At 39.3% G+C, this 17,181-nt stretch overlaps 1 protein-coding gene and 1 pseudogene across 1 annotated transcript; one reads left to right on the forward strand and one right to left on the reverse strand.

The window, feature by feature from the left end:
- LOC131768810 (uromodulin-like) overlaps window positions 1–17,181 on the reverse strand; it is a 233,972-nt pseudogene that overhangs the window by 94,638 nt on the left and 122,153 nt on the right.
- LOC136281091 (uncharacterized) lies at window positions 9,839–10,624 on the forward strand. Its single transcript, XM_066167299.1, has one exon. It carries the CDS (start codon window positions 9,839–9,841, stop codon window positions 10,622–10,624), a length of 786 nt encoding a protein of 261 aa, XP_066023396.1.

Here is a 17,181-nt window from a genome sequence, read left to right on the forward strand (position 1 = left end):
TTGTTAAATCTCTTGGCCTCCCCATTGACGGTGAGATTCAGAGGCTGAAAGAAGTGGGTCACGTTGGCGGGCACCGACACAATCGCAATATTTAGCGATACCAGTTTCTTCAAAACCTTTGCGGTTTTTTGGCCTCTAAACACATCCCAGATCAGTAGAGCTTTCTGAGTTGGCGCCAGTTTAACTCCTTTCTTATCCTCTCGACATAGGGGCGATTAATTTATCTATCAAGGTTAGAGTTTCATCTTCATTACAGTAATGTTTCGGATTCTGGGAAATCGCGATTCCTCTGGGGAATTTAAAACCTCATCTTTTTAATGTCAGTGAGAAATGTAAGTTTACATTCTTGAAACATTCTCTGGGAACTGGAGGACGAGTGGTTGTTCCAGCTAGGCGAGTAAAATTGCAGCGCTTATAAATGGACTTCACCCAAGTCACCATAGGCTCAAATTTTCTTAAATATGGCGTCTTATTACTATCAACAAGCACCAGCGCTGTTGCCTTCACGACACAGGAATTAACTACTCCACCTCTGCTTCTAAGGCTCCTAAGAAGAGAGATTAAGAAACTGTCCGGGTCGCAGAGTATTGGTGGTCGCCCTCGGGTGTCACTCGGGATAGCAATGACAGTCGCGTCTGTTTTACCTTTTTTCTTCTCCTCGCGTAGTCTCCTCTCATAAGCCCGCTTGAAAGTTCTTACAGTGCTTTCCTTTAATGTTGGGAGTTCCTCCTTAAAATGATTGATGGCTTTCGAATTGCCATTCGCACTGGCATATTTCCAAATCTTGGCGCATGTTTCAGCCGAACAGTGTTGGTATTTTCCACGTTTTCTTGCTGCTGAAGTAGCCGAGGAACCTTCAGTCGAGTTAGGATTCACCAAGCTCGCAACGGATGATTCCACCGCATAATATTCGACATCGCCTAAGGAAGTGCTTTCTTGGCCTGGAAAGTAGGCCGGAACAGCAATTTCCAGATCTTCATCTGGCATCATAATTGTTTGGACGCTCCGTTACGTTTTTCTTTTGCGCCGTCAAACGGCAACGAAACAAGAACATTTTACCAAAGAAACTTAAACCAGAATATGGCGCGTCTTCGCAGCGCTGTAACGCTGATAAAGGGAACAGAGAGACTATTTTGTTTTGTTTGTTGTTGGTTTCCAATCTCAGTTTACAAATACTACGTGTTACGTTAAGCTGACACAATACAATGGACTGCAACAGAACATCCACATTGAGGGGAACAGAAAACACACCAGATCTTGATACGGCGAGCAGAGATTACAGTGGGTCTATCACGTATTGGTTTAAGTGCGGTCTCCGCGGGTTTCACGTTTGTAAAGAGGCTTGGAGACCGATTGTTGGAGAGCAATTGAAATGCTGCTACGAGAGAAACAACTGTTACGATTGCTATGCTATTGCCGCGACCAAGCACCTTCGAGGCCGTCTTGGCGACTCTGCAGTTGGTCACTTGCCCGGGGAAATTTCCAGAGCAACACGCTTTTTTCTACTCAGAGGAGTGATTGTTTGTGGTAAAGTCATCGGCAAGAATCACAGAGGATCTCCACTAGTGCAAGGAGTATTGGAAATTCCCTTACAAGGTACAGCTGAGATGGATCCAAAAGGATCAAGGCAATACTTAAAAACTATAAAACAGGTTGTCGTTTCAAATTATAAAAAAAACCCAGGATAGATGGCCATTTCGATGACTGTACAAAACAGGTGCTGAAAGGACCTGAAGATGACGATAGCGATACAGACGAAGAGGTCAAAGCAACGCAGATAGTGAAATTTGACAGTCACTGTTAAACTGTTATTCGTCATCTGTAGGCATGCCATAAAGCTTTTACACATTATACACAATACGTAGACTGTTCTGATCCTTTGGACCCTAATCCATAAGTTTGCTCATCGTAACAAAAGAGACGTAAATCCTTCATCAGTCAGTGTAACCAGATTTATTCGAAGTAAATTTTCGCGGTGAAACGAGAAAGGGTTTTCACCAGCGAGCACGACAATACAATGACAATCCCTAAATCACATGGAAAATCAATACCATGATACCTTGCTACAATGCTGAACTGTGTGGTAACGCTAGACGCGTGACACGCGTGACAGAACATAGACATATGTTTCCTCGTTAAATTGTGAAAACAAGGAATATAGGAGGATATTAAATTTCGCGACATTAAAGTTCGCGGGATTTTTTTTTTCGCGTCGCTTTAAGTTCGCAAATCGCGGAATTAAAGCGACGCGAAAATTAGTACCAATAAGGTAATTTTTACGCTCATAATTTGTCACTTTATAATTTAAGCGTTATTTATTTGCTTGATTTATCTCGTTGTTTTTAGCCCATGCTCCTACGAAATGCCTTGACTCCACAGCAAGGTAGAAAAGATTGCTATTTCTTTTTGTCTTATCTCAGTAACCGGGCTTTATATCATCCGCAAGCGGAGAAGCTCGTTTCAGCTTCTGACAGTTGTTCATCAACAATCGTCTTTGCGGCCTCGTTTCACAATCCGTAAATATTTTTCACGGGTATAGTCTAAACGTGTCACCTGACCTTGCAACCGAGGAGTAACTTGTGATATTATCAAACTTATTTTCCCCAAATTCAATGTAAGTCCCAAATAAAAAAATGCGGTTGTGACTCTAATTTACATATACATATATACACTTTATTTCAGCACGACAATAGTTAAAGCTGGTGCTTATATGGTCTTGCATCTGAGTACTAGGTTTGCAATAACTTACAAGTTACTTAAATACTAAATACTGCAACCATTAAAAATACATAAAATCGTCATTACTTAAATTAAAGGTTGAGGCGGATGTCGCTTTGAAATAAGTCTCTTAGTTCATGACTCTTGCTCAGTTTCGAATCTATAGTCCATCGTTCATTTTTGCTCTATGCCGATATTTGAATGTAATTGTATTCCAGAAAATAGCACCCGTTATAACTAATAGACTGTTCTTGCATATACTCGCGGGTGCCTTCAAGAAAAAAATATTCGTGCGCGCGCCGTTTTTAAAAAAACACAACTACACGCTGCATAACAATAAATCGATTAACCTGTTTTTTCCTCTCGTGAGTCGAAGGAAGCAAGTACAATAAAATGAGCGTCATTTAATTGAGTACGAAACATGGTTTCTGATAAAATGTATTTGCAAAAAGTCATCACAAAGAATCAAACACCGAAGTGTGTCAGTATTTTCCCGCAATCCAACCAAGAGTGGGCGTCAGTAACTTAGAACCCGTTTTACTCCTACTTTCATATTTTGTAGCTCAATATGTCCTAACAATTGTGGTGCAGTTTTTTGTGAAAATACATTTCAGTTTTCAAGAAATGACTTTTCCCGTTCGATCGCTAAAATATGCAAATTTTCACCGTGAATATTACCCGAGTTGTGTGACCTCGTGTCATGAATATACTTGACTTCCGGTATTTCTGTCAACATAATCCTTTGTTTTATCATCTAAACTTAATCCCCTGTCATTGCTGAAGCTGGCAAAGGAATATTTTTTTTTTTTGTGAATACATTTGTCCGACATACTTTTCCTATGTCGAAAAGTAGCATAACAGAATCTAGTGAGCTTCTAGCTTTTAAAAGACAAAAGGATAGTTATAAAGTTACTGTAAATGTTTACTTGTGTATTTGTATTGTTATATCCTGAGACGAACTCAAAGTCCGGCAAAATTTACTTGCTAGCGAGAATGAAATATACATGGTGTGCCTACTTGTCGCCACCGTTTATTATTATAAATTACTACAGTAACTTTATAACCATCCTTTTGTCTTTTTAAAGCTTGAAACTCAGTATATTCTGTTTTTTCTTAATAACTCGACTGCATGTTACATTTACTATTATTATTTTTTCCTTTTTTTCTTTTGTTTTAAATGGCTTGTTCAGGTAATTTAATTTATTGAAAAGAAATCGCCGATGCAAAGTCATTCACAACGAGATTCAGAGAAAGTTTTTGTTATAAAATTTTTGTTTGGGGCTACTTTCATATTCCATTTTACATCATATCTTACACTTTTCTGTTCATAAAACTTTCTTTGCATTTATGAACGCAAGAATCCTCTCTCTAAAAGCAAAGCAATTTATCTGGTTCAATGTTGTACACATTTCTCATTTCCTATATATTCCAGCCACCCCTCAGAGACATTAAAAATATTTTACACCCAAAAGGCTTGGAAAAAGGACACAATGGAAACAAACCTAATTTAAGCGCTCGAAATAATGGATATCAGCACGGAGAAAAACCTTTTTCCCCATTGCCTGGTTTTGTTTCTTATCACAAATCATTCTCGGAATTATTATTTGTGACCCTCCACGGATTTCAGGGAATAAGGTGAACGCACGCACACGGCACGTTATAACACGCTCGCGCGCCAGTAGCATAACACGCTTACCGTGCAGATATGTACATAAAAACAATTGATTCTGGAAAGCGTGTTGGCAGTAATTTTTCATATCTGGCCAGCGCGGTAGAGCTTTGTAGAACTCGCTAAATTTTTTTTTTTTAACACGTTAAGTTCCTTTGTTTCCTCAACACGCTAACTTATCTTTTACAACCCAGCTTAATTTGTCACTTGTGTTTGTCAAGTATGTTACTAACAGAATACAAGCGAAAATGAAGATCTCCTGTCCTTTTCGAAAATTGTAGTAAAATAGGAAACACTCACGACAAATCACTTTCCCTCAGGATTTTCAAGAGGAATTCAGTGAGCACGACGTGTTTCACAAGCTCCAGAGGAGCTCAGTTTGAACACATGAATTACTGTTTTAAAAGTTAATCCTAGGGCGTGAAATATAAATCCTTATCGCTTCACGCAGTTAATAAGCCCTATCAATCCTTTAGCAACAGATTACCGGCTCCATGTCCCCCTAACGACTCGGTCGCTGTTTGTCACTCTATGCAAGTCGGCAATTTTAAAATAAATAACCACTAGTTGGCCGGCGCAAAACGAAGCTTTCCGAGCGTAGCCGCGTATTATTCATTATTATATACATACCGAGATTTACGCGCCAAAATTCATCGAGACAAAAATAGTTTCTTCGCGCTAGAGACCCCAGCTGATTGGTCATACGATTATCATTATTTTCGCTAGTGAAAAAAAAACCGTGTCGCTTGCTCGCCACTCCTCTTGACCGACAAATTGCACATTTCTAAGAGCTTAGGCGCACTTTTTTTTTTTGAGAAAGATGGCTTAAAATCAGATTAACAGTTTTCAGAGCCTAGATTTATCAGTAGAACAGTTCATAGACGGACAGAAAATGAGAACACTAAGAAAAAGACTACACAATATGTTACTCTGTTTCATGAATTTCTTGTTTTGAAAGGCAAGACGAGGGAAATGAACGAATGACCCCTCAAGCGCTGAACAACTTTAGTTCCTTCTAACGGTTCGCAGAAAAGAAGACAACTAGGAATACGAGCCTAATTCCTTAAGGACATTTTTCGCTAGCTTTTAGCGCCATTTGAAGAAAAAAAAAACTATGGATTTTGCCTTATGACGAAAAACACCAAAAAAAAAAAACCAAACAAAAAACACGACGTTGCTCTTTTCCATGAATTTCTTGTTTTTAAAGGCAAGACGAGACGAATGGACGAATGACTCCTCAAGCGCTGAACAAGTTTCTCAGCGAGTTCCTTATAACGGTTCGCCAAAAAGAACACAACGAGGAATACAAGCCTAATTCCCTAAGGACTTTCTTCGCCAGTTTTCAGCGCCATTCGAAGAAAAATATAGTATGGACTTTGCCTTATGAAAAACGTCCAGTTCGAGCAAACTCGGAAGGCGCCTCAGTCAAAGCAAAGGGATCTAAAACGGAAAGGTATGGGCAACAAGCCTAATGCTTCTGCTGCTTTAAGTGAGGAAGATATTCAAGTTCTGTTTGAAAAGGATCTCTCATGGGAAGTTCCAGGGCAGAAGCGCTTTTAAACACGGTATGGCTCAACAACATAATCCATTTTAAGTTACTAGGCTGCAAGGAGCACAGACAAATGTGTTCAAGGGGAGACGTAAAACTTTTTCAAAACTTCCACAGGGCAGGAGTACCTCGAATTCAATGAAAGACAAACCAAAACTCGTACAAAAAACGATCCACGGAATGTAAGAGCCATTGCACCGAAAATGTTTTCTGTGCCGAACAACCAGAAACGTCCAGTAAAAGCCTACAAAGTCTACGCAGAAAAGCGACCCGCGGAAATGGAAACCAACGATGCACCGTTTACTTTGACAGTACTCAATGTAAAATCTGGCAACAACGACGTACCGCCAACTGCTATTATGCAACTGTCAGGACACAAAAACGTTCAAAGTATCACTCGGTACTCTACCGTCTCACAGAAACAACAGTTGAATATGAGTCACACTCTCACCGGAATGAGTTCGAGAGAAATAACTCCCCAGTCTGGCTCTTCTATTCCGGAGAAAAGAAAGCACGAGTTTGACGAACTCACTTATCCAACATTTCGTCCAACTTTTTCTCAGCAAAGCAAGCAAGCAGCACAGCAGCCCGTTTCTCTTTTTTTCGGGTGCTGTTCTAAGCGGAGGACATATAGGTGTGGCAATAAACACTTTAAATCAATCGCCCACACTTTCAGTGTGAGAGGAAAACCCTAGCAAAACTTACAAAAGAATCAAACCTCTTGATTCGGATTCTTACTGGTGTTTGTCAATTCAAGCATGCGGGTCCTCATAAGCAACAAAAAATGAAGTCTCAGGTTTTTCGATATATTTTCAGGATGTCTTATTTCATTCTTACTAGCTCTGCCTTTTAACGGCATTTTTGCGCGATAATTTAAATGTAAAGTATTTTACAAGGAAGCCATTTCAGTGGAACTCTCGAACTGTGAGGGTTTGACCGCGCGTTGTTTTCTTTTGAAAGAAAATAAAGATATGTTTATCTTTGAGTTCTGTTCGCTTATAAATCCAGGAACGTATATGATAAATAAGTTATTTCACGGTTGGTTCACTTGTGCGAATTTTATTCACTCGTTGTGAATAAAAATCGTACGCGCTCACCAGCCGTGAAACAACCTACAATTGTACGCTAATCTTGGCATCTTACGAGCTCTTCGTCTTTGGCACTGCGGTATATACCTTGCGCAACGCAAATTTAACTTGAGGATAATTAAAATTAACATGGTCGAAGGTACTAACGAGTCTTTTTTAGCTCGCAAACTCAGCGAACTTAAATTTTCAAACTCCTCTGGACCCTGTGCGTGTATTCACTTGCTTTTGGTTTCCATAGTTAGGTCATATACACTACAATATGTTAACAAGCGCAAAGGAACAAGCAAACGCTTCGTACTCGTTCATTATCAAGTTTCAAAATGCAATTACTCATTCTTACGAGATGGTAAGGTGCAACACGTCGAGAACTAAAGGTTTCCACCGGTTGGACAGCGGAAAATTAGGTTTTCTTGTGCCCGTTTTACAAAGAAAGTTTGACTCGCCATTTTTTAGTGAGCAATGGAATCAGATAGCCGCTCGCATTAATACAAAATGTAGAGGAAAGAGAAGGACTCTTATTCACAGACTTGAGAAAACTTGTTTTGAAAACACAAAGATGGCACAATTAGTCTATCATTTCACACACAAAATTATGGGTCAGTTAATTGAACAGAGTTAGCCATTGTTCAACAAAACTGCCTTCTAAGTTATTTTAAATGTGGCGAATCTTAGCATATAAACGTTACTAATTATGGGAGCCTAAAGAGGCATAAAACGCAGACTAGAAAATCATCTATCTGCCCAGAATAATGCATTAACAAACAGGTTAGGTGACGACAGTCAAAGAAATAGAAATAAAAGGAATAAAGTTTGGTAAATAGACTGTCAGTTAATAAAAAAGTATATTAGATATTTAATGATTTTGTTCACTCCTTCAGTTTTTACAGTAACTTTATAACCATGCTTTTGTGTTTTAAATCTGGAAACTCAGTAGATTCTGTCATATCGGTCATTGTTAAAACTTACTTTGTTTTGATGCTACTTTTCAACATGGGAAAAGTATGTCAGACAAAAATATTCACCAAAACCTAATTAATTCTTTGCCAGCTTCAGTAATGACAGAGGATTAAGTTTGGATGATAAAACAAAGGATTATGTTGACAGAAATACCGAAGGTCAAGTAAATTTGCTACATGAGGTCACACAACTCGGGTAATATTCATGGTGAAAATTTGCGTATTTGAGCGGTAAAACTAAAAAAATTATTTCGCGAAAACTAAAACATATTTCCACAAAAAACCTACACCACAATCATTAGGACATATTGGGTTACCAATTAATGGGTGACTTGCCGCTGTTTGTCTGATGCACGTTGACATTAGCTCTTAATTTTCTTTAAATTGAGCTGCCGAGTTTAAGCACCGAAACATTTGCAAACCAGATGCGTTCCTAGGCTGTCGATAGAATATTTGCGGCGAAAAAGAAAAAAAAAGGCCACTATCGTTTTTTTTTCCTTCATTGTTCTAACAACGTTCGGACCAAATCTCGTGGATTCCGTCAATTCTATATTTGAACGGCAGAGAGCTTTTTCTGTGTTTATATATTCTCATCTAAACACGAAGGGAAGCTGGGAGAATCCAAGAAGGTTATGCAAACGTTAGACACAATTAAGGCTTTGCATAGAAAGTTAGTTAATTTAGAAAGTATCCAAAAAATTATTGCCTATTCACGTTACTTGTTTATTTTCTGTAACGAACTTATCCAAGATTTAGAATCAAGCGCGAGCGGACGAACTCCCTTTTCCTAGCATGCAAGATGTAACCCTCCAGTGGCTACCCAACCTTCCTCCCCACCCCTTCCTTCCACCCTAATGCTCGGAGGCTAATTAGTCTTAGAACTAATGGCCTGAGTGGATACATCATAAGTTTTGTCTGATTGATGACTAAAAAGCCTGGCCTTAGCTACTGATATTTTTTAAAACAATGATACACTTTGTGACTTTGGTGAATATGTCTGATCATTGCAATGTTGTAACTGTCACAATTATCCCTGTAAGTCTTTCTTTGTCCCTGCTCATCGTCCCTGTACATTGCCTGCATGATTAAAATTAGAAAGAATAGCCTTCACTGTTGACTTACAGCCTTCCTAGGTCGATATTGTTCATAAATATGTCTTTTGGCAAATTCTCCAACTGGTTGTTGTCCAAGTACCTGTCGACAAATGACGATAGTTAGTCTTCAGCCGCATTACTGATATAAACGTATTATCATTATCATCAATATCTTCAAGTGAAAAGAAATATTTTTGGTAAGAGCCCATGTTGCTCATAGTACAGCAACGTATTTATATTTTCGGGTAAATCTGTCAACTCCATTAATTAGTCTCGCTTATCAGGCGCAAATGTCTTTTAAGACATCCATCCGGAAGTAACACGTTCGTCAATCTATTATTTTCCACAGGAAAGATTTCAATGTCGGCATGGGAAACAATATGATATTCGAGTTTCTTAAATGGGCTTTTCCTTACCATTATAAAATAAGGTGAAAACACAAGCAATAGCTTATGCAAAGAGCATTTGAAATAGCTTAGACAATTTTCGTGATTTTGCCCTTTTTGTGATTGAATTCGAAAAGTTCAATCAGAAGTTCCCTGTGATGTATGTGGCGAACGATTTTTCCTGAACCGAGCGATTTGATAAAATATCCTTGTTCAAGTGTTGGTTCGGCCTTATCAAAAGCGATATTGCTGGTTTGCAGCTGACGTCATACATTTATGCAAATTAATCGTCCGCCATGTTGGTGCTCATCTCAGGTGTGAAATTTCATCCAAATATAGTGCCATCTCTATAGTGCCCTCTTTCAAATACTTTGTTCTATGGATACTTCAAGCGAAAAAAATCCAGAATCGCAAGAGAATATTCTTCTCAGGATACCCGTGCTTTCGAGCTATGCGGAGGGCCTAGAAAGCCATGTTCGAGAGCGATATTTAAAGAAAATTTCTGTGGTCGGTGTCGATCCAGCAGCCATTCCAAAGGAGCAGTTCCACTCAGAATGTTTGCCCCCGATTGAAGTCTCGGACCTTCTTTCCTATTTAGTTCTCGAGACAAGTTATTATACAAATAAGCAGTTTAAAGCTTTCAAAAGTCTTGAAGCGTACAAGCAAGTGGTGTCTGGCTTCGTAAACTCGGTTCAAGGAGCAGAGATTCTCAACAAGATTGTTGTTGTGGCGAAGGTGAAACATTCGCAACGGATGAACGATCCTCTGATAGAAATTTGGATCATCGCAGAAAGTGATGGTACCATTCTTTCAGCTCATTGCTTAGGCTGCAAGGCAGGCCTTGCTGAATCCTGCTCGCACGTAGCAAGTGTCCTTTTCTATATCGAAGCAGTGACAAGAATCCAAGGGAAACTCGCATGTACTCAAACTAAGTGCACGTGGATTCTGCCAACGTATGTTAGAGAAGTGCCGTACTCGAAGGTGCGGGATATCGACTTTTCGTCCGAGAAAAAGCTTAAAAAGACGCTGGACCAAAGAATCGACTCCCTGCATCCAAATTTCGGGGAACAACAGAAAAACTCAGCGGAGAAGGACGATCTAAGTTCGCCCATCGCGTCTCTATCAGGAGAAGAAATGCAGGCTGTGTATGCGAGAAAGATTTAGTTTTTGGTGAATACTTTTGTCCGACATACTTTTCCTTTGTCGAAAAGTAGCATCAAAACAAAGACAGTTTTAACAATGACCGATATAACAGAATCAACTGAGCTTCCAGATTACAACAGAAAAAAGGATGGTTATAAAGTAACTGTAAAAATTTCCTTGTGTATTTGTGTTGTTCTATCTTGACACGAACTCAAAGTCTGGCAAAATTTACTTGCTAGCGACTATGAAATATACATGGTGTGCTTACCTATCGCCACCGTTTACTGGCATAAATCTCTACAATTTGTAAACAAATCTAACATAACACTCTTACTTGTTTATTTATGATTTTATTAGCTGTTTCGATTATTATAATATGCCTGGGTATTGCTGTTTGCCAGGAGCCTTCATTTTGCGTTGTGTTTTTCCCTTCCCCATTTATATCATAGGCTAGTCACTCAATAATTGTTACCGACACGAATGAATATTTACCCTGTATAAAGATTTTTGTGTATGTTGCATAGAAAATATTAGAATATGTGCTTTTTGAGGCCACTAATTGTAGTTTCAGTGCCTGCGAAGCAGTTAAAAGCGGGTTGTTGCTTCAACGCTATTGAAATTTATAGTATTCTGACAGGAAAGCAAAGCGTGATGCTCCAGGGATGAAATCTTTTAGGGGGCCTTTTACATGATATCGGAATGAGTTTTTTTGAAGAAGGAGTTCATCCCGGTTGTCACATGATACCAGAGTCATATCTGTATGAATCCTCTTGGAGCGAGGGAAGCATAGAAAAAAACAGAAAAGGACATAAATACTTGTTTTTAACAGGCTAAATTATCTTGAATGTAACCGCGGTATGAAATTCATTTCTTTCCGGAACGAAACTCATTTTGGAATTAAGTAAAGGTACCTTAGGGTAGGCCCTTCCCGATTATACTAGCAATTTTTTTGGCATTATGTGGTTAAAAAGCATTTTTTCACACTTTTTCTTCTAGTATAACAGATCGATTTACGAGCAACAAAACGGCGCTACCATGGGGAGTCCAGTTTCCGCTGTTATTGCTAACCTGTACATGGAGAGTTTCGAAGAACAAGCGATAAATACATCATCCTACGAGCCTAGGATCTGGTGGACAATACCTTTACCATCCTGGATCGCGAAGACGTAGATGACTTCTTACAGCATCTAAACAGCCAGCAGCCTTCCATCCGCTTCACCATGGAGACAGAAAAAGACAACAAAATCGCCTTCCTAGACACCGCAATTTTAAGAGAACCTGACGGCCGCCTCACCACCAGCGTATACAGGAAGCCCACGCACACCGATCAATACTTAGCGCATGATTAAGGCCACCCTCAATCAGTAAAGCCCGGTATTGTTAAGTGCCTTTACGAGCGTGCCAAACGTCTCGTAACAAAACCCTCCATCATCTCCGAGGAGAAAAAACATCTGTCATCTGTTCTGGTTTCTAATGGTTATCCTTTTTCTTTCTTGCAGAAACAAGAGACATTCGACTCGCCCGTACCGAGACCTCCGCCGTTTCAGAGCATGCCCACAACACCGGACACAAGCCACTCTGGAACGAAGTACAGTTTATTGATCGTGACCCTTATTACTACACCCGCAGGGTCATAGAGGCAATTCATATAAGACTTCACCCTAACAACATCAACAGGGATAGTGGAATAGAAATTTCAGAAGCGTGGATGCCCACGATCAAAAAACACAGCAACAGGAGAGCCGTGCGACAGAGGACCGCCGAGGGAGCAAATCACTGAGTGAACAGCAAGGATCGAAATGCACCTATTAGAGCTGTTGAAAAACAACTAATCACAGCAGAGCACCATGCTTTATAAGATCACGCATGACCAGTCGACCTCATCGCCTAAAGAAGACTAGCAGTATGGAGTCGAAACGTCTCAATCTACACCACACGTGACTACATCGTGACAAAAACTTAGCTTCTATTGTTATTCACCACGATGGATAACCACAACCTTTTCAGTGACTATTGAGCTTGAAGCTCGAGCTTGCCTCTACTTTTGATGTTGGCGAACATTTTGTGAAAGCCACGCATTTTTTGGAGGGTGATGGTCCTTTTGCTTTTGCTTGTTAAGTGAAACTAAGCGCCGTTTCCCAACTTTATCAAGCTCCTCGTTTCCCTAACGTCCGTGCAATTGCAACTATAGATGCGGAGGAAGACCTAGATCAGAACGTAACAGCACTCGAACGGAGTGCGAAGGTTTGTGTTGAGCTGGCAATTAAGTGGTTTCTGAGAAAATTTAATGTCGATCTTTATAATGTAGTGGTAGCATTCAAGGCTGCCAGACTATTCTGCCCCGTTAGGATCCAGTGGCTTAAGCCCACAAATGCATTAGTAGAGTCCCTGAGAGCATTCCCTTTCCTGGATAGTGATGCTATCACCGACGGTCTCAAAGCTGAGCTTCCTACCTATTTGGCTGCTGCTGAAGATGTTGTTATCCCGACTGATAAGTGTGCTGATACGTGCAGCACACTTGAGACAAATTTTGAAGTGAGTTTTTGGTGAAGAGAAAAAAGTTTTGTCAGCATTTAGTAGCTAGTATAGAAGGGCTGGGTCCCTTTATCACCGAGTGCATAATTACCCGTCCCGCTATACGACGGGAAGCCAACAAAGTGCTCACACATTACTATATAAAACTCTGCCTCTGTCTGGATATTTGGTAGCCTACTGACCAATTCCAGATCGAAACATAAGTCTGACGGGACGCGTAATTTTGCATAAGGTGGTAAGTATAGCCTACATACCGGAGCCAGGTTGTATGAAATTTTCAGACATCTTGAGTACCATCTGTGATACACGCTTGCTAATCCCCCTATCGGCTTTCGGAACCGACTTAACCCTACCTTTATTACGGCCGCACTCTTCTTTAGACACTCTACCTCTACTATTGGAATCACGACTCCACCCAACACCGAGATTTGATCTGAGTGGGGCAAATTATAAAATCATCGATATCTTTTGGCGTCTCGAAGATGCCGGCACCCGACAAAATAATTGAAAACTTGCAACTCCGCAAGTGACTTGAAATGTCTTTTTGACAACTACACAAGGGAACGACTAGGGATATGCAACTTCGGTCTTCTCGATAACTAAACCCACAAGTTCCACCAGCGAACGACTTAAATGAACAGCAAATCTCTATATTATCATGTAAGATGAGACACTTATACAACAGATAAACTAGCTAAATCAGCATATAGCTTGTCAATCAGATTAGCTTTTGTAAACATTCTTTGACTTCCGCCGGCAAAGGAATCATAGATGGATCTGGACATTTTAGTTTTCTGAATACAATAATTCCTGGAAGGTTTTTCTAAATATCATGCAAATAGGAAAAAAAACCATCTTTTGATATTTCGGGGGTTGTTTCATCTTTGAATTTATATATATGTGTCACACTTGTCATACAACTAATATAATGAGATGGAGTAGATGTATGAACACCATGTATATTTCATAGTCGCTAGCAAGTACATTTTGCTGGACTTTGAGTTTGTCTCAAGATGGAACAACACAAATACACAAGGAAATATTTTACAGTAAATTTATAACCATGCTTTTATTTTTTAAATGTGGAAGCTCAGTAGATTGTGTCATATCGGTTATTGTTAAAACTGTCTTTGTTTTGATGCTACTTTTCGACATAGGAAAAGTATGTCGGACAAAAGTATTCACCAAAACCTAAATATTTCTTTGCCAGCTTCAGTAATGACAAGGAATTAAGTTTAGTTGATAAAACAGAAGTTTATGTTGACAGAAATACTGAAGGTCGAGGAAATTCGTTACATGAGGTCACACAACTCGGGCAATATTCATGGTGAAAATTTGCATATTTGAGCGGTCAAGCTAAAAAAATTATTTCTCGAAAACTAAAATATATTTTCACAAAAAAACTACACCACAATTATTAGGACATATTGGGCTACCAAACATGAAAATAGGAGTGAAAGCAAATTTTGGGTGACTTGCCGCTGTTTGTCTGATGCACGTTGACATTAGCTCTTAATTTTCTTTAAATTGAGCTGCCAAGTTTAAGCACCGAAAAATTTACAAACCAGATCCGTTCCGAGGCTTTCGATAGAATATTTGCGGCAAAAAGAAAAAAAAAAGGCTAAAATCCTTTTTTTTCCCTTCATTGTTGTAGTAACGTTCGGCCAATGTCGGCATGGGAAACAACGTGAAATTTGAGTTTCTTAAATGGGCTTTTCCTCACCGTTGTAAACTAAGGGGAGAACACAACCAATTATTATATTTTATGCAAAGAGCATTTGAAATAGCTTAGACGATTTTCATAATTTTGCCCTTTTTTTAATTGAATTCGCAAATTTCAATCACAAGTTCCCTGTGATGTATGTAGCGAACTATTTTTCCTGAACCGAGCGATTTGATAAAATTTCCTCTTTCAAGTGTTGGTTCGACCTTATCAAAAGCGATAGTCTATAAAAAAGAAGCCAGATCGAAAAGCTGCGCACAGACGGGCCCACTGATTTGGCTCAAATTTTGCATGTAAACTTGGCTAGGGGTTTTGATCATGAAAGAGATATTTTAGGATTGAAATCTATTTTTGTAGAGAATTACGGCTCAAGGCCATTTGGAGACTCTCAAGAACATGGAAACGAGGCTGGTTAAGAGAAATTTTTCAATGCCTGGGCTTCCTTTGCTTTCTCATTTTTGTGTCAATTCTTCCTCTTTGGTTTGAATGGTAAATTTCGTAGGAAAAACAAAAAAAAGAAAGTGGTTGAACGCGCTATTCAATTTACTCAGTTTTAGGTGTTTTAATATTCTTGAAAAATACCGTGGGTTCAGAAGCTTGTAGTACTGTACATGTGTCGAGTTAGAACAATTTGTTAGTTTTTAAATCAACATCTGTCAGAGATTATTTGCTACAATGTTCAGAGCAGGGCAACCTCAATGCACTGCCACATCTCCCAGTAGAATATGCCGATAAGGTTTCTGTTGCTTTAAGTCGCAGTCTCTCTAGAAGCGGACCGGTGCATTTCGGCTCAAAAAAATTGATCTCTTTCAAACTATTCCCGTGAATCGGTCTTAGTCTAAAAGTATACGAAGCAACCTTGATTTCCCGAAATAATGAAAAATAAAATTTTCCCGTGCGAAAATCGGTTCTGCGCTCGAAGGCCTATTGTTTTGATGGTATTAACCACCATAAATGGATCGTTTTTTCACAAAATTCTTGTTTGAAGAACTTTTTCGCTTCGCATATTTAGATCGATCATTTATAAGAACAAGTCGCGTAATCTTTTTTTTTTATTTTTCAGTGGTTTTTGACACTAAAAATTATTTTTTCGCTAAACACCTATTTCCCTCTGCTGCCATGACCGTAAACGTGCAACTTTCAATCTCGCCTCTGCTTAAAAGTCCAACTTGTTCCCGATGACATTTTTATTCAGAATAACTAAAATAAGAGAGAGGAGTAAGTAAATTCAAAAAATATATTGTGATTTCGGTTTAATTTTTTTAGCAGAGCGGGCTCATTTTCGAAAATTACACGCAACACTGCACAGAGAGCGGACTCGAATATATATGAAATTTACGTATACAACTTATGGTTGACGCCTGAATTGAGCACTTTGAAGCTTCTTTAAGCTTGTTGATGCCATAAAACAGCATTTAGAAGGGAAAATTCTCAATCCCATCCGCCGAAAGTTGACTCTTCGCCCTAAGCGACCTATTGTTTTCTTTATCACTCAGTGTTGAAATGAAAAATGCAGGAAATAACATTTTCGATGCAAAATCTTCTGTAAGAGCATGCCCCTAGATTCATTACTTTGGACGGCCTTCGGCGCTCGGTGTTATCTTCTTGTGCGTTCACCTTAAAAATCTCACGCTACACCTGGAGGATGTCAACTTCTCGAAGAAATCGGAATAAATTTACAATTAGATGAACAATAACGTACAATAATACCCATCAGCGCTACGCTCAAAAATACAATCGTATGAAAAATTCATCGGCGGAGTGACGGTGGCGCCGTTATTCGTAATTTCATTCATCGCTACATACGTGCATTGCATGTGGCCACAAAGTTTGTTGGATGTGATATATATTACTAAGACCCTTTTAAAGCCACTATCACACTAACAACGACGCATTTTTTAAGAATGATGGCTTCAAATCAGACTAACCGTTTTCAGAGCCTAGATTTAACAGTAGAAAAGTTCATAAACGGACAGGAAAATGAAAACACCAAGAAAAAGACAATAATATGTTGCTCTGTTCCATGAATTTCTTGTTTTGAAAGGCGAGACGAGGCAAATGAACTAATGACACCTGAAGCGCTGAACAAGTTTCTCAGTGAGTTCCTTATAACGGTTCGCAAAAAAGAAGACAACTAGGAATACGAGCCTAATTTCTTAAGGGCATTCTTCGCTAGCTTTGAGCAACCATTCGAAGAAAAATAAACTATGGACTTTGTCTTGAAAGACATCTAGTTCGAGGAAACTCGGAAAGCGCACCAGTCAAAGCAAAGGGATCTAAAACGGAAAGGCATGGGCAACAAGCCGAATGCTTCTGCTGC

This window comes from Pocillopora verrucosa, chromosome 5 (assembly GCF_036669915.1).
Source record: "Pocillopora verrucosa isolate sample1 chromosome 5, ASM3666991v2, whole genome shotgun sequence".
NCBI lineage: Eukaryota > Metazoa > Cnidaria > Anthozoa > Scleractinia > Pocilloporidae > Pocillopora > Pocillopora verrucosa.